Source organism: Fusarium graminearum, chromosome 2 (genome assembly GCF_000240135.3).
Source record: "Fusarium graminearum PH-1 chromosome 2, whole genome shotgun sequence".
In the NCBI taxonomy this organism is placed as follows: domain Eukaryota; kingdom Fungi; phylum Ascomycota; class Sordariomycetes; order Hypocreales; family Nectriaceae; genus Fusarium; species Fusarium graminearum.
In genome coordinates, this window is record NC_026475.1 from 4,410,369 (window position 1) to 4,428,247 (window position 17,879).

The window sequence follows — 17,879 nt, forward strand, 5'->3', positions numbered from 1 at the left end:
AACTAGTAAAATAAAAGGGGAACTCATTTTAAATTCCCGTCCATTTTATTAGTATTAGTTATAATGCAGATTCCTTGCTTCACAGAATGATCATGCATGACCGTGGTTGTACAGTAAGCTGATCGTTACCCCACACAGTCCCAGCACACAGCTATCACCAAGTTCGTAGGCGCGAAACTACGAGTTTGAATTTTAATGGCTGCCCACATCGTAATAGCAATGTGAGAACTGTATCATGGAATATTTCCGGCTTTAGCAAGTGCGTAGAGACATAATTGGAGAGGAGAAAGGGTAGGTAAGATGGGTAATAGGCTTCTAAATTCTACGTCTCTTTCCAGCAGCCAGAGTGATTTAAGTCGTGTGTTATGTTACCTACTGGGTAGTAGAAAAGTTAGCCCCCTTAGTCTTAGGTTACAGACATAAATAGCCTAAAGGTATAGTCTAAGTAGCATAAGATAACCTACTAATTTCGTCCCTTATGCTCCCAGTGGATAATCTTTCTGATACCCTAAGGACTACATAAGCATATGAAGGGTATTGGATATGGTAGAGAGTGGCATTTCAAAAGGTAACGGCACAGTCAAGTGACAAGGCAGTCACTTTTGTCAAGATTGGTGCTGACAGCTAATCTAACGCCAGACAAAGACTGCATCTTCTTCTTCATGATCACCATCCCACTCTTCATCCGATTCAGCATGATCATCATCCATGAAGTCTTCCATGCCGTATTGTAGTTCGGTGGGCTTTTGGTTATCAAAGACGATGGAGACAACAGTGCAGCGTCCTTGAATCACAGGTTTCCTTGCCTGCGCATCGGGGTCTGAGCCTTCAGCCTCTTCTTCCTCGGAACGACTCGATGTAGGACTGCGCACGCTCCCATCCTCTCCCTCCAATTCGGTATTGAACTCATCATCGTCAGTTTCTGGCTCTGCATATGTTGGGCGGCCATGAGAGCTGCGAAGACCCTTCGAATTAGTGCTGTACCTCGAATCAGAATCAGATACATGTGCTGCTAGACGATTGCTTCGTCGAGATGGGCCATCAGATAGACGTTGAGGCTTCTTTTTGTTCTCAGACACTTGAGGCACCTCCTCATCGTTTCTTGGATGGAGAGAGTAATTCTTTTGCGGTGGTACAAAGGGGCGAAGGAAGACTCTATCCAGTTTCCGTATCCATTCGTGGCGTATATTAGCACGGGCCTTCCAGGGTATGTTGATCATTGTTTTTACGGCAAGATGGCGCAGATTGGGGAGAGAGCCGGCGCTGTCTACGAAAGACCCGAGGAACATTTCTGCTGTTTCGACGGTCCAATGTCGAATGTGTTCAAAATCGATAACTCGAAGACTTGACGGCCACTCCGGTTTCTGATGTGACAGTAGAACTTGGTCGTACAGAGGGTCCGCATCATTATTAGTCACAGAAACGGAGTCATGATGGTGGAAATAAGAAAGGTTCATGTACAGCTCTTCCAGTTTGGGGCAGGCGTCAGCCAAACTGGTCAAGAAGACCAAGTCTAATGACTGGTTGTGCAGTAGATTCAGGCTGCGGAGGTGTCTGCCATGGGTGTGTAGGAACGGCGTGAACTCATCAGACTTGATCTCCCAACAGTTGATCAAAGAGAGATGTGCAAGACCTTTTGGTAAGAGGGGAAGCAACCGATCATTCATGATAGTCGACGACTCAAATACCAGGTGCTGAAGCGATTTCAACTGGGAAATCGCCTCCGCGATGGACTTGATAACAGCTTCATCCTCGGCGTAAAGTTCTAGCTCTCGCTCCTCAGTGACACCCTTCACCCCTAGCTTATAGAGGGATGGGACTTGGAGGTTTGTGAAGCTAAGTTTGGTGAGATGAGCGAATGAAGGTTCCTGATGAATGCGTATTACATCATTCATAGTGGCCACTGGTCCTCCCAGCAGGCTTCCACTCCACTCCCAGCTTTTAAGGACGGTATAGAACTTCTTGTCCTTAGAACTGATGTCATCAGGCTGCTTGGGGCTTGGTCTCAAGGCGTGGAATATTTCGTCTGTGTATTGCCATCTCACTGTGCGGTCCAACTGTCTGTATGGTGGCTGATCAGACGGTGTGAAGAGGATAATTTCCTTTAAACGCGGAAGCACACAGAGCATCTTGGGCAACAGTAGCTGGGGTACAACATGAACATCTACATAAAGAGTCTCAATTTTGGCGCGATAGTTGAACACGGTTTCAGAAGGTGGGCGTTCTAGCAGGGCTGCAAATCGTTTGGCCTTCCCGGTCGTTGTCAGAGGTGGGGAACGATATATGGCTGTTAAAGCCGCTTCTGAGAAAGCCTTGCAAACTGTGGCAGTAGTTATCAACCAGTTGATATCAAGGCTATCATGGCCTGCGATGGCTGCGTAATAGAAGATATCGGTCCAGGCACTATACGGTATCTGAGGGTCAGTCCAAGGTGGAATGACGCCCTGTGGTATTAGATCAGCTTCTGAAGAGACCCGGCGCTTTTTAAGAGATCGTCTTTTGTGTTTTGATGGCTGTGGCCGTTTCTTTGTTTGTCGATTCCTCGGGCTTGGCTCGTTCCTTGTTGGACCAAGCAAGGTCGGGGGCGCCCGGGAGGGAGCAGTGTTTCGTGCGCTACGGCGAGTACGAGTACGGCTTGGTAAATTTTCTGTTGACCTGGTCTTCCGAATGCGATGCGATCGTGATTCGGACTGTGTCCCCTCGTCTTGTTCGATCTCGCTTTCGACCTCTACCTCGTCGGACGAGTGTGGGCTCCTCAATGAAGAGTCAGAATCCTCTTGATCAGAGGATTCATTGTAGCGAGGCGTAGTGGTTTGCGACCGCCTTGGACGTGTAGAGGATGGCGTAGCATGCGCGTGGGAGGATTGAGGAGGATTGCGACCGGCGGAAGCATCGGGCATACTCTGGCGACCGGCAGCTCGGGTGCGGGCCATTTCGGGGCACCCGTTTAGAAGAATTATATACTATATTCTAAGACGGCACAGGATTTAGTGCATGAACGGAGAGAGGTAGAAGAGCTGTGTGTGGCAGTCTGCAGACCGACGCACGACGGGTGTTGGTTGTACCTTCAAAGGCTTGGTGTTTCGTTTGTTCCCTCGGTACTTGATTGGCAATCGTCACGCCAACGTTGATGTTCGGACTTGGTCAGACACTGGAAAAAACCAAGTGGTGGGATGGATTCGTTTGTCTATGTTGAGTCTTGTCAAAAGTGAAGTGATGCAGAACCAAAAAAAAAGATGGGCACGATGATGATGTAGTCAGTCGTAAGAGAGTCTAAGAGTTAGAGGGGGGTTCCTTAGAGGAAGGTTCAGCCTTGCGTTAGTGCCCTTTCGAGGCGGGGCTTTGTGGCTAATCGACAGCCAATCATTTGAACTCAGTGGCAGAGCGCGGCGAGGCTATGATAGAGGAAAGGGCAACCAGAAAGAATAATAAGGGACAAGAAAATATCAGGCTGTGATAGGAAAAAGTGTACTCTGAATGATTTCGAGTAGTTGACAATGTCTGATCAGACTTGTCCATGATTTCAAATCATGACACCGCTCATGGTGGACGTTTCGGGTTGAACCTTTTGGCTAACATAGGTAGGATAGGTTTCTGGATCTGAATTACCTAGAGAAGAGTGGGATAAGAAGGACGACCGAATATTTGATTTTTTTGGAACAAGTACAAATCCAAATGATGCGCACCGAGTTCAAACCATTGTGGAATGAATTAGGCATACTATGCACGAGAGATAGGGCGCTGACAACAAGGCATGATGGGCCTCAGTTCTCATGATAGAAGGTATTGGAATCGCGAAACATGGATCCATTGACAATGGATAATAATCGAGAGGCTAAAGGGGTCAGCGCACCTGGCTAGCTATGTAGTGGGTAGCAGAAAAGTTGACTCAAGTCTTAGTGTACGAAAAATAAATAGCCTAAAGGGTATAGTCTAAGTAGCATAAGCTGATCTACTAATTTCGTCTCTTATGTTCTGAGCGGCCAATTTTTCTGATACCCTGAGGCACTGCTAGGTGCATACGTGATAATTTCCAGCGGCCAGACCTGCTAGAGATATAGCCTGTAATTCGCTGTCACCGACAACAGTTGGTGTCGCCCCGCCCGAGGATGCTCCGCTACTTGCCAGCATGTCTCGGGGCGTCTAGAAAACTTGGCTTTTGAGCAGAAGGAAAACAAAATTATTGAGTAAGTTTGTGGCTTTGAGGGCGGTTTGTTGATCTATTTTTTTTTGTATCCCAAGTTTTGGAGGTCGGCTTTTCTGTTACCCATTGGCATGACGCCCTGGGCTAGGCTCTTATTCTAGTCGCGATAGAACCTCCAGGACCCATGCCCCATGCCCCAAGTTGCTCTTTCACCTGTCATTGTCACAGCTACCTGTCTAGGAATCTCAGCACGCGTCTTGTCGGTTCCTTTCCTTGTCGCGATCACTTGACAAAGTATCGATACTGCAAGGTCTATATAAATCTATCCTCTTTCCAATGCGATAGAACGCGCTGATGACGGGAGTGAGTTTCAATTCAACTCATAAACGCGGCGCATTTGGGACCTGTTTTCCACTGAGCAAACGCGACCAGGCAAGGCAGGTTCCATATCCATCCCGCATCTCCTCCTTAAACTCTTATTTACCTTGCCCTCTCTATCCGTCTTTTCTTTAACTTCCTCCTCTTCTACCCGACAAACTCATCACTGGATTGCATGGCGACGACAGCCAAGCGAAAATAATGAGCCTCAAAGCAATCAACTATTAATCTAATCTATTGCCCTTTTGTTTATTCTCTCAGCAAACCCAATAGCAGCGACAGGAAAGGAAGCACTGCACGCAAACTACCTACTACCTACCTATTGATTGCATCTCATGCAGTGCTCTCACAATCACAATCACACCCATTACTGTCGCATTTTGCAATCAGCTGCAGAACAGAGACCCGCGCGCGCAAGCAAGCTCGTCATTTCACTTCTTTCACTCTTTTTATGGTCCTTTTTCTTTCGCCATGACACAGTCACAGAAGAAGACACACACAAGGATAGCCCCATTCACTCAACAGAGTTGGCTAGTTACGCATAACGCTAAAAAGATGGGAGGGAGCTTCTCTTCCCCTAAGAGCCATGATGATGGTGCTCCTCCGCCACAGAAGCGTCCGCGCTTGGAAACTTCTTCCAAACCGCTTGATGACGCTTCACCCTCAGAGTCAGAAAATCGCTCGCACCTCCGTGTTGAGATTCACAAGATTTTTCATAAAGACTCAAAGAAAGCTCGACCTCTTCAGGAAACTCCTCCAACTGACGCCATCATCAAAACAAAGGGCAAATGTCAGATCACCGTTTCCGATGTGAGTGGCGGCTTTACCAATATTCTCTATCGCTTCAGCCAGAGCTGCGACGTACTCTCCTACGAAAACCCCACCGGTCCTCACCGGATTATTTTCATCAAGCCGCCAAAGCCGTTTCTTGTTCCCGAAGAAACCATTTTAGTAAATAGGCAAGATGAGGCATCTCACGATTACTCGCCCTCTTACAAACTCGATGTTGAGCTGAGTTCACTCAATGGTGGCAGTTGGCCGCCACTGAACGGTCAGGAACTTGGACTTTCCGCAACTCAGCCCTCACCACTGACTGATGCTGGGAAGCAAACATGGGTGCTGCACAGCGAATTTGATCAGGTCTTCGCTAGACGCAAGAATCCCGTTAGGCTCACAACCGGGTTTCACCCACAACGACCAGAGTGCCCTACCGATTATGTCATGGACGTAGATCTGCGCTGGACCACTGGTTTTCGGCCCATCGACAAAACCGCCAAAAATTGCATCACTGCCCTAGATCCGGACGTGGAGGATATTTACACCAATGGACACCTGGAGCCCATTCTCGATGAACAACTAAACGGCATCAGCCCTGTTGATACCGAGGACGATGCCAACGTTCTCAGTGATACGAGTGCGGTGAACGGAACCAACGGAATTAACGGTATCAAAGACGTGGACAATGCTCATGATCATGATATGAATGGTGTGGACGGCATCAAAGATGCTGTGCCCGAGCCTGAGGGTCTAAATGGCACTCATGACACGAACGGCGTGAACGGCGTGAACGGGGATGAGCATATTAGTGAGGAAGACATGTCGCATGATCTTTCACATGACATGGACGAGGAATTGGAAGGCGATCAGACACCGAACCGCCCACTTCGGAAAAGGGCCAACAATAAGCAGTACAATCTCAAGGTGTTGACTGACCAGGCGCATGGCAAAGAATCCAAACCTCGGTCGAAACCTGGTCAGATTACGCAAGTTGAGGGTCGCGTTACGTATTTGCCACCTGTCAACCCACCAGTACATTTGGACTCATGGCGATGTCTAAACTGTGGTTGTTCGAACGAGTGTTTGGATGTGCTGCGCGCTCACCTGAAGGATTACCACCCCAACTACGACTACGCGCTAGAAGACGCAAGTGAAGGGCCACTATTCCGCGTTACTCGTATTTCTGGTCCTGTTGATTCACCCGCCAAGACGTTGCAGCTTGGCAGACCGACAAAGTCATTCAACCTAGAAGACTACAATCGGGGTGACGAGTCGTGGATAACTTCGCGCTTTGGTCCGGATCACAGCGAGCCAGATGTGTTATCACCATCAAAGCTGCCAACTACAAAACAAGCGCTTGGCAAATCTGCTATCAAGCCTTTGCAGTCTTCATCAACGGCACGACCAGCGGCCCCGCGGCCAAAGAAGAAGAAAATTCTCATCCCAGACTCATGTCAGCCTCTGTTCGACCCTATCAGCAAAGCCCGCCTCAAACCTGGGGAGGAACTGCCGAAACCTGCTGTAGATAGTTCCTGGTTAATTCAGAAGCATCGCGAAGATATAGGGGAATTCTCGGATGTCTCAGCAGAGGAGAAGGAGTATATTTGCAGGTGGGATGCTTTTATCCTAGAGCAAAACGTCACTTCTGGAGCATACTTTAGACGGGCTTGGCTCCAGTTCGTCAAAGATAACGCAGTATGGCTAGCTAGTTCGGACCATCGGATGAGGGAGTTTGGCAAGCATATGTGTGTTTTAATGGCTCGTGATGTTCTAAACGACCAGGGCATTGACAATGCCGAGACACTGATCGAGGAGGCAAGAGCTCAGTTGAAGTCCGGTGGTCTCGATGAGCAGACGAACGATACCAAGACGGCCGACAACGCATTGAAGCAATCACCTCGCGCTTCACAAATCACGAAAGGCGCGAATGGGTGTACGATATGTAAACTCCCCGTTCTTGGCCCCTCTCTCCTGATATGTTCAAACAAGGTAACACGTACGCTATCATAAGGCGAAGGCTTTGCTAACTTGTTTCTTAGAAATGTCTAAACCGACTTTACCATGCTATGTGCATAGAGAAGTCAGCTACAACTCCAGTGACTCGTCCCAAGTGGCTTTGCAACGAATGCAGCAGGTCTGAAGGATCCTCTTAGAGCGGGGTGTCCTTACCCTTGCCGGGTCGGAGTTCTCGAGCAGTTGCTCCTAAACCCTCAAATATGCGTCCCATACGAAGCAATACTGGCTTGCAAAGTGCAGAATCCTCCGATCTAATGACTACGCAACGGAGGTTGAGGAGGAAAACTGCAAAAACAAGCAGTACGGAATCTCTTAGGAAGCGTGACGCGAGCGAATCACTGGTCAAGAGTCGAGGGGTAAAACTCGATCGCCGAAGACTGTAAGTCACGGCGTTTATGATGAATTAAAAAGAAAAGAAGTCCTCAGATCGGATTTTGTGGGGGTAAGCTGCATAGGAGATGTTATGAGCGGAGGAGGGTATTGGCTGTTTTACTTGATACTCATGCATGCATGGCTGGCTCTTTTTGGGAACGGAAATTAAGAAGACATGCCAGGAGTCAGTTGTCTGGTAGTTTTGGTAGAGGGGTTTTCTAACGGTCAATTTTCTGGGAGGTCGCAGAATCCATATACCTGGAGCAGCATGAAGTCTGGGTGGTCTGCGTTATACCAAATATATTACTCTAGTTCCATCCTCGCGGAAGTGACATGACCATGGGCACGCTTTATGATATAGACAGTCCTAAAGTAGGCGGTATAAGGTTTCGTGAAGACATCGTCTGCACCGTTTTGGAAGACATAAACAAGGTCGCTAGGTGTCTAAAAAGGAATTGGAATGCTCCATGTTGTGATCACCTCCTCCCTCACACCAACACATGCCCGCAGCTCCAACCATACAAGCACATATCGATTCACAGCAGCATCGAATATCCAAAGACCGGAAGCTAATTTCTAACAGCGAGTGCGCATTTTTTTAGTATCGGATGAGTGGCCCTTGTGCTTGTGATGTGCCACGATCAGGTATTCTTCACATCACCACCCTTGGTAGGTGACAGAAAAGTCAACCTCCTAAGATTTAGGGTATAAAGATAAATAGTCTAAGAAGCTAAGTCTAAGTAGAATAAGCTGACCTACTAATTTTATCTCTTATGCTTCAAGCGGACTAGTCTTCTGATACACTGAGGCGCCCTCTATAGAGATCCCTTCCAACTTGATATTTTGAAAATTCAAGCAACAACCAATGCATTTGGTAAAGCATTCTCGCCACTAGAAGATTATATGGCTCGAGCTCAGTGCTATGAGAGTTGTTTTATTTAGTCTATCTGTTTGTTATGGTGTGTGGCCGAATCATGATATTTGCTGGTGCGACTTCCAAAGTCGTCACAACTGGCATTTGCAGAAAGGTCACTAATACACCATCATTCGCACTTACGACTTGGACTTTTTGCCTGACGTGGTTATTTTATCTCTCACCTTGGGCTAGAATACAGTCTCACATAAATGCAATTGTCAGATAATCACTGCACGACAACCTTTAGACTAGTACACTTCGTACATAGCCTTGTTCACGATAGGCGGCGCCTGAAGTATTGTAGTATCCCTGTTGCGAGTCGTTTGTGCAACTTACCTGTCAAGAGTATATATGCCTCATTAATCACTCTATGTAAATCACCTTCAGAACATAATACTATGTGCGCTGGGAGAGATAAAGGCTGGTCTGCAAGGTGCTATGCACGCCAGAGAGGATGCACCTCAAATTCAGTGCAGATGGGCGAACGACAGTCAACTACAAATACTACATACAGAGTTACTTGAAATATATCGCTAGTACTCTTTGTTGTGAAGTATTAATTGCTCGCTCTTTTTCCAAGCATGTTGGGTACCTGACCAGAGTTTTACATGTGTCCCCTCATTAACCACACGAAAGACTCCGTTGTCTACCAGCGACCCTTGACATTTTCACGACTCCGTAATCACATTCAGCATGAAAAATCTAGAGCCAAGATTACCTGGTAACTCGGGAAAGTGCTCAAGATGTTGTGCGATAACTAAGTGTCCCCTGCTGCAAATGGAATCGTCACATGTAGCAGTGGGGCCAATTATCGTAGGCAAGCTGGATTACCAAGCCTCATGATATCAAGACCATGTCGACACAGGTTCCACCACCTCAATTATGACCAGCTATTGAAGATATAACCATACCTTTAACAGTATCTTGGCCATGGGGCACGTGCTATATGCTGCGTAGGATGGTCGTGTAACTGGTGAGTGGCCAGTCTTAGTGCATAGCTGACCGTGTCTCGGAGGTAGTCAGCCTGCTCATGGTTCGCGTCAATCTTGATACCACGACAACACCAACGCAAAAACTATTGGATGAAACATACCCTACACGGTATACTGTGCAGTTTCTCTATGATGGATTGATCAATTACCAATGTGCATCTGAGCCTCAAAAATGCTGGAACTAGTAGGACGACTCGGGACAATCTCTCATCAAATAACTGAGTCACCTGAAATACTCATCTAACAACAATAGAAACGTTGCACGTGTTGGTTTTGCTGAAAACTGGAGAGGTGTCTGGTAGTAACATGGTTGGTGTATGAATGATGCATCCATCATGGCTAATCGGGTAATACAACTTGTCTGACTCGACTCGGGAAATTTGACAAAAATATTGTTAGAGCAGTTTTTAAACCAGATTTCTGCCACGTCCTTCTCAATTTGGTCATTGGAAAATGCGCGGATAATTTCATCATGGCAACCTTTCTCCTTCTCTGCCGGCGTTCCATGAGGCATTTGTCACTATGGAGCAGAGAGACAGAAACATGACATTTAATATTCTGGTCTTTCGTATTGATACCCGTATCTTCAAACATAGAACAATTCCTTGTCAAGTTTGAGAAAATTTTTGAGTAAGCCTTTGGCACAAATTCGTCTTGGATATAGGTATCATGGCAACCCAGCGTTGTCAAGCACGAATACACGTGGATCCCTGTAAAGGTAGCTCAACACTAGAACACATTCAGGTCGCACTAGGACTTGAGACTGTGACAGGTCTTTTTGGGACCGAATCATGAATACGATTCGTAAAGGGCTATGCATGCGTGTATATTGTGTGTTTAAAGTATTTGTTCAACAGCCCATGAGAGATCAGCAGAGATCATGGAACTCAAGCCAAGCACACACGATGTTCACACAGGGTTCGCCCCATGTTGTAAATGTTAGCTCCTATAGGAAGGAACCAATGCTGGCCCATGGAAAAATTGCAAGCGCCGTCACTTCTTTCTTCCAAACGCCTGTAGTAAATTTCCAAATGCTACTGTTAGATGCCGAATGTCCAGAAACGCATCACCAGGGTATAGGTTAGGGCCACATCAAGCGCGACCCCATCCAAGACCTAGCAAAGCATCTATTGGACAGATCATGCAATACATGTTGGTTGAAGAAACTACCATTCTGCTTGGTAGCAGAAAAATTGACCTCCTAAGTCTTAGGATACATAAATAAATAGCCTAAAGACTATAGTCTTAGTAGCATAAACTAACCTATTAATCCTGTCCCTTGTGCTGAGGCCATTTTTGTCGATAGAGATGTTGCTCTAGACCAGCAAGTCCAATTGATACGGCGGTGAACAGCAGAGGTTATGAACCAGGAGCTGTTTGAGATTACACAAGAGGATTTAATGTGCAAAAGGACATATTAGATTGACACTAGCTAGATGCCTTTGAGTTATGAAGGCTCCTGGTGGGCAGCAGAAAAGTTAGCCTCTCAATCAAGTCTTAGGATATAAAAATAAGTAATCTAAGAAGTCTAGTGTAAGTAGCATATACCTCCTTAGTATTTTTTATCTCTTATGCTCTTGGTTGTTAATATTTCTGATACCCTGAGGGGCCCTAATGGCGGCTAGACTGTAGCAAGGGAGATTGGCCCAATTGCCATTGTGAGGATCGAAGAGGCACGGGATCCGAGATTGGTACTCTGTACATCCAGGATAATTACTTGTGAGGAATTGACTGGATACAGAGTACTATAGAGGTAATTGAATGGAATTGCCAAGTGTAAAGCAGCTGAGGACAAGACAGAATAAGAGACCCAACCCTGACCCTGACACAAAATGCTGTGCGAAAGTTAAACACGGCCTGTGAATCTTTAAACACGAGTCCTTCAAGGCACTATCAATCTTGAGCTATGATCTTGGCAATGCTACTCCAGAAGTATAACGGTACTAATTGTGTGAGAATAAACTTGCTTCTATGAACTTTACTTACCACAACTCAAAGCTGCACAGCGAGTGGAAAAGTCAGTATCAGACTTTAAAATCGTGAAACCCTGACGAGGCACCATCTCTACCACAACACCACACAACACTGGCCGTTCTTGCACAACAGGCGCGCTTAAAATAGTGAGCTTTTCTCAATTTTGGTCAGAATATATACCAAAATATTAGTTCAACTAGTACATACGACCAAAGGTAGTGGAAAATACGGGATCCCGTCCGCTCTCCCATAGTCAAGCCACTAACCGGCGGATTAGTAGTTGGGTCGGTGACGACCAGCGAATCCCCGCTGTTGTATGTTTTAACATTTTGTAATACCATTCTTTTTTGTCTTTCCTTTGTGATTCAAGCTTCTTGTTCTAGCTTGCATTTGCTTGTCTGTGAAGAGTGCCTTAGAAATACTGTGTAGGATGGTGTTGGATGGTGGCTAACTGAGAGCATTTATGCGAGGCCAATGCACGATCCAACCAACACCTGATCTTTTGCTCTGTAAGCCAATGTACATCTGAGCAGGACTTAGATCAGACACTTCCCCCGTCCCATACTTAGTATAGCTTCGCACGCCAGATAATTTGAGAAACGGACCAAGATGTTGAACACAAATCTAAACATGCAATGAGTTTGTCAAGGGGGAAATATCTTCAACTAAAGTAGCAGCCCCGAACTACAGTGAAGGAAGGCTAAGTAAGAAAGAACCCGAAGCCCGAGATCTACACGGGCATGCAGCTACAGTTTAAATAATAATTATCAAGCACGGTAATATTCACATGGAGTGCCAATAGATGGTATGATTAATGTCAGAGCGGCTAATTATCCCAGTTCTCTTGGTCGCGATCGGCAACGATTTCTCAAGGAACGACTCAGGTCTACCCATCTCACAGCTTGTAGCGGCAGAGATTATCATTGAGTTCAACCGGAATTTGCTGAAATATCTTGCTACCTAGGTACTGTGGTTATATCTGTATAAATTAGAGCAATGACATGAAAATATGCATGGCATGGCTACCTCACTAAAGACCTATCCGGTATCATCTACGCCACGACACAACACAGCGTACTGTCCACTGGGTCAAGGCAATGACATGCATCTACTACCGAGTATTAAATATCATGTTCAAGAGCTCAGGTCCGCTAGATTATGTCAATTATAGCACATCCCATTTTAAGCAACTTAGAGTTTTAATGTAAAGAAAGTAGCTAAGAACTCCCAATGAAGTCGAACGTTTGATATTCATTCTGCAGTCATACTCTGGACACACTTTTCAAATATCAAGGAGCATGGTATTCGTCCTGTTCAGACCATCAAATGGCTCTCAGGTAATCAAGATAATATAAAAACGCCTAGTCATCGACCCGGTTCCCATCAATGGTACACTCCTTTCTGGCAACCAATTCTGGACTGCCAGCTAATTAAAATCTGCTCTTGCCCTCCTTTTTCTTCTTATTAAGTTCCGCCTCTGTCTTTTGCCTCTTTCGGCTCTCCTGGGCAATCATTTCACTCAGGTCGTCGTCGTATGCCCACTTGGCACCGACGCCCTCTTCCTTCTTACCCTCGTCAAACTTGCGCCGCAAGTCATCTTTGCTGATGCCGTCATTGTTTTGTATGGAGTCAAGGTCGAGGGCAACGTCAATGTCACCGGGCTTCTTGCGCTTACGCGAGTCATCTTCAGCACCGAGAACTGGCAAACCAGCTTGCTGAGCTGCTTGGGCCTGCTTAAGATCGTATACCCTGTCGCTGCCAAAGAAACCTTCGGCACGCACTTGGCGCTCTGGCAAGATGGTGTAGGCGGATCGGGGTGCGCTTGACTCTTCTGTTTCGTAGCCACGACGCTCTTTTCGTAGGTCCATCTCGCCATCAATAGCTGTCTCGACGCCTTGTCCATAGTCGGCTTGCACTGTACTAGCGTAACCGCCAGGGGTTTCAAGGCCACTAGGTGTTTCAGTTCCACCAGGAACATCTTCCTCATCCTCTTCTTCTTCCTCGTCATCTGACTCTTCCTCCTCTTCTGACTCCTCTTCACGAGGCTGCAACTCACCCCAAAGGTTCTTCTCAACAGGTTCACCAGCCCCCGTCAAGATTTGCGCCGCCCCTTGGCCTTGTGCACCTGACGCTGCAAGACCAAAGACATCGCCACCGAACAATGGTCTGTTGAACTCATCAACAGGGGGCTTGCCCCAGCCGCCAGGGTGGAAACCCCATGAGCCTCCGGCGGGTGGCGGCGCATTTAGACCAGGGATCTTAAGAGTAGGGTAGGATGGGGGAGGTCCGAATCGTTGTTGGTTAATGAGCCATGGTGGCGGTGCGCCAGGGGGCATTCCAAGGGCTTCCTTAGTGGCCTCGGTGAGATCACCCGGCCGGAAATGTTGATAATCAACCTCGGACTCCTTGCCTTCGTAGTAAACCTCACCAAACCGGGTGAGCTCGGGCTTGGTTTGGAAACGGAAGAAAGCATCGTAGAGTTTTTGGTAGTCGATATCCAGCTTGCCCATCTTGGGAGCAACACGCTCGCGCTGCTTCTGTTTCAACGACTGTTCTGCTTGCTTATCGAGGACTGCATCGCGCATCTCCGTGATACCGGTTTCTGCGATAAACTGTGGAAGGCGGAAGGGTGGCTTTTCGATACCCCTCTTCGAAGATAAATACTCTCGCTTCAAGGACCAATGGGTCGGGACTGGCACAACGTTGCGCTGAGCCTTGATCTGCACAAGCAATCGAGGATCTGACGACGAGACGTCTTGCCATTCCACCACTTCAGGGATCTTGACGAGAGCCTTGAGCTCTGCGATGGAAAGCTTGGTGAGCTGCTTCTTCTTCTTCTTCGATAGCTTGGGTTGACCGGCATTTTCTTCGTCCTCATCAGGGATGTCGTCATCGTCGGCGTAGAATACTGTTCCTGTGTTTCCAGCGTTGGCCTCCTTGGCAATCTCATTCTCTTCCATCGACGCGCCGAACTTGTTGAAGATGTCCTTGTACATAGCATAAGCAGGATCCTCTTCCAGATCATCTGCATCGAGCGCGGAGCCATCTTCAGGAGCAGCATCTCCAGCATTAGACTCCTTCTTCACTTCGAGGTCTGTCGTCGTGGATTCGGGCGCGGCATCGGTTTCTTCGGATTTGACGGCCTCGGTAGGTTCCTCGGTCTTGGCAGTAGAAGTCTGCGGCGCGTCAGTACTTGAGGTCACTACTGAAAAGGGATAGCCTGGACAAACCTCTGCTTGGGCTTTCTTCTGTTCCTTCTTCTTAGCCCTTCGTATCTGGTTCTTGGTCATCTTTGGGGCCGCCATGGCGAATCCGAAGCTGGCGACGGTGGCGTCGCGACGAGGTAATGTCTTTTATTTGCGGCAGGATTCGAGAGTTGGGTTGTGAGCTGGAAGACAGCGTAAAAACCGGCGAGCGCGAGTATGTACTGTTTGGGGTCCCTGCTCATGCCCAGGAAACAGAATGACCTTGAAAAGACGTGTAGAAAAAGAGTCGTGATATGTGAGCTGAAGCAAATACACTTGGATGCGCTAACTAAGAGATTGGTTTGGCCGTCACGAGTGGAGTCATGCTCTACGCTGCCGCTCAAAAGTCTCCAAAAGCTTAACACGACAAAAAATTGGACGCGGATGAGCGGCTCGCGGCGTCTAGCTACTAGCGCTATCAGCTTATCGCACGCGGTTGTCGGACAAACCACGGGTGATATCGAAGCGGCCGACTGATCGCTGTAAGCCACGTAATGTTAGTTACGGATTTATTACAGAAGGCTCCAAGGGAAGACCCCCTGTAAACCCCCGTGTGCAATCTAATGTATCTGGCATCCAATCGATTCGTCGTCCCATTGGCGCCCCCTTGATTTAATTATAGGCTGTACCTTGCTCATCCCACTTGCACCATTCCCTCTTTGATGTGAACGCCATCCACCAGCAGCTACAGTAACTTTATTGTAACTTAGCACCATCTTTTTTTCTGGTCAGCTTCATTATCTGTTCTGGTCAAGCTGAACTTGCTCTTCTGCAGAGTCGCATCGCAGTTTGATCAGCTGCTACCGTCTCTCCCGCTTTCGGTTTAACATTCATTCGTTTTCATCGCTTCCCCGGACCCCAGCGTCGTCATTCTAGAACTACTTCGATCTGGCGTCTTGGCCTACAGAGGAACACTGACTATACTTGAGAGACAGCACATTACGACTCGACCCTTCACAAGCGATGCTACGGCCATAGCCTATTTTCAACGCAATTGAACAATACCACCCTCGACTATTATCTTGTATTTTGTCGCTCGTTATCTGAACCGATCATTGCCTTATCTCTGGCCGTTGCGCCGTTAAAAGTCGCTACTCGCTGCTCTCCCTGCTTATCACTATATTGTGATGGAAAAGTTCCCCGACTTCGTCGACACGCCCTTGGGCGAGTCACCGTCAGACAGCCCTTCGAACACTCCTGGCTGGGCAAATGGCGCGCCCCCTCGTCCCTCCGATCGCTGGCTCCCAGTCTCAAAGCATGATAGCAACTGGTCGACGGCATCTCGAGGGCATACAAGGCAAAAGAGTCTCACTGATGCCATTCGCACAATAAGAGGTCGCAATGGCAGTGTCAGCCAGAATGCCCAAGAGATTGCCGACGCTCTACGTGCTCCTGTCTCCCCAAAGCTCATTGTACGCTCAATCTGCCGAGTTCCAAGTAAAGAGTACCAAGTACAAGTGCTGACCTGATGCTGCGCTACACAGATTCTGTGCCTAATGTGGTACGCCTCGTCTGCGCTCACAAATACCTCGTCCAAGTCTATTTTAATAGCTTTTGACAAGCCCGCCACCTTGACACTGGTTCAATTTGCCTTTGTATCCTCGTTGTGTATCTTCATGGCATGGCTAGCGACCATTTTCCCCGTCTTGCGCACAAAGGTTGCAGCTCTCAAGTACCCAATTCGAAAGCCGACCCGCGATGTTATCAGAACCACTCTTCCTCTCGCAGCGTTTCAGATTGGAGGTCACCTTCTCAGTTCAACGGCCACCTCCAAGATTCCCGTATCACTTGTCCACACCATCAAGGGTCTTTCCCCCCTCTTTACCGTCCTCGCTTATAGATTCGTGTACGACATCCGATACCCAAAGACCACTTATCTGTCTCTGATTCCTCTGACATTTGGTGTCATGTTGGCCTGCTCTGGTAAGACAACATACGGTGGAGAGCTTATTGGTGTTATCCACGCCCTCCTAGCAACTGTCATCTTCGTTACCCAAAACATCTTCTCAAAAAAGCTGTTCAATGAGGCTGCCAAAGCTGAAGCTGAGTCACCGCACTCAATGTCGAAGAAGCTAGACAAGCTCAACTTGCTCTGCTACTCTTCCGGCATGGCCTTTCTTCTCACCTTGCCTATTTGGCTATGGTCTGAGGGATTCACTCTTCTCATGAACTTGTATCACGAGGGCTCGATTGATCTGAATGAGCAACCGAATTCAATGGATCATGGGCGGCTCACACTTGAGTTCATCTTTAACGGTGTCTTTCATTTTGGCCAGAACATCCTCGCCTTTATCCTCCTTTCCATTGTTTCGCCTGTTACGTACTCAGTTGCCAGTCTCATCAAGCGTGTGTTTGTCATTGTCCTGGCTCTGGTGTGGTTCAGAAGTCCTACAACGCCGATTCAAGGAGTAGGTATAGCCCTTACCTTCTTGGGTCTGTACTTGTACGATAGAACCAAATCGAGCAACAAGGCCGATCAAAAAGCCCAATCAATGCAGGTCAAGAGATCATCATTGCTCCCTACCACCAACGGCGGCTTGCGGCCTACGCCTATTACAGAGTCTCCTCAAAGCACCGACCTCAACCCTTACCCTTACCGCGAAGGCTACTTTGGTCGCCCAACGGCAGCGGAGGATTCCAAGAAGAGTGACGATGGCGGTGCCCGAAGCCGGACTCCAGCCACCAGCAACGGCTGGCTTCCTCCTGGTACCAAGCAAGAAGATACATGGCAGCCTGGTGATCGAGTTGCTGGTGTCGCAAGATGACTCCCACTAGTTGCGTGTTAATTTTTGTTTTTTTCTCGAACAGGATGAATGATATATAGAGTTTCTCAAGCAACGGCGTTGCTTATATTTAAACAGTTGGGTGAAATGTTTGGGTTCCTGCATGACATCCATAGGCTGGCGTTTTAGTGATACGAATGACACAGCGGCGGTTATGACCACCTCTGGAGGTGCTGGATACGATGTACCATTATGTGCGACATTGAATGATAGTATTGGAATTATTGGATAGATGAGTCTGATCATAAGTAGCCTGACCTCAGGGTATCAGAAAAATTGGCC

At 47.6% G+C, this 17,879-nt stretch overlaps 4 protein-coding genes and 1 non-coding gene across 5 annotated transcripts; 3 read left to right on the top strand and 2 right to left on the bottom strand.

Moving 5' to 3' along the window:
• Positions 1–629: 629 nt before the first annotated feature.
• On the bottom strand, positions 630–2,933 carry FGSG_04322 (uncharacterized protein; the record flags this gene model as incomplete). The annotated part of the gene is made up of 1 exon (XM_011322990.1): positions 630–2,933. The coding sequence occupies one exon, from the start codon at positions 2,931–2,933 to the stop codon at positions 630–632; it is 2,304 nt and encodes a 767-aa protein (XP_011321292.1).
• Positions 2,934–4,955: 2,022 nt separating this feature from the next.
• FGSG_04321 (uncharacterized protein) lies at positions 4,956–7,631 on the top strand (the record flags this gene model as incomplete). The annotated part of the gene is made up of 3 exons (XM_011322991.1): positions 4,956–7,288; positions 7,339–7,433; positions 7,556–7,631. Exons 1-3 carry the CDS (start codon positions 4,994–4,996, stop codon positions 7,629–7,631), a joined length of 2,466 nt encoding a protein of 821 aa, XP_011321293.1. The 5' UTR covers positions 4,956–4,993.
• Positions 7,632–11,774: 4,143 nt separating this feature from the next.
• On the top strand, positions 11,775–11,890 carry FGSG_20012. Its single transcript, XR_893007.1, has one exon. It is a non-coding gene; the product is annotated as a 5S ribosomal RNA (ribosomal RNA).
• A 920-nt stretch (positions 11,891–12,810) lies between these two features.
• FGSG_04320 (uncharacterized protein) lies at positions 12,811–15,037 on the bottom strand. Its single transcript, XM_011322992.1, has 2 exons — positions 14,800–15,037; positions 12,811–14,745 (listed from the first exon to the last, which is right to left on the bottom strand). Exons 1-2 carry the CDS (start codon positions 14,857–14,859, stop codon positions 13,000–13,002), a joined length of 1,806 nt encoding a protein of 601 aa, XP_011321294.1. The 5' UTR covers positions 14,860–15,037; the 3' UTR covers positions 12,811–12,999.
• A 904-nt stretch (positions 15,038–15,941) lies between these two features.
• FGSG_04319 (uncharacterized protein) lies at positions 15,942–17,579 on the top strand (the record flags this gene model as incomplete). The annotated part of the gene is made up of 2 exons (XM_011322993.1): positions 15,942–16,226; positions 16,299–17,579. 2 exons carry the CDS (start codon positions 15,942–15,944, stop codon positions 17,577–17,579), a joined length of 1,566 nt encoding a protein of 521 aa, XP_011321295.1.
• Between the last annotated feature and the right edge of the window lie 300 nt (positions 17,580–17,879).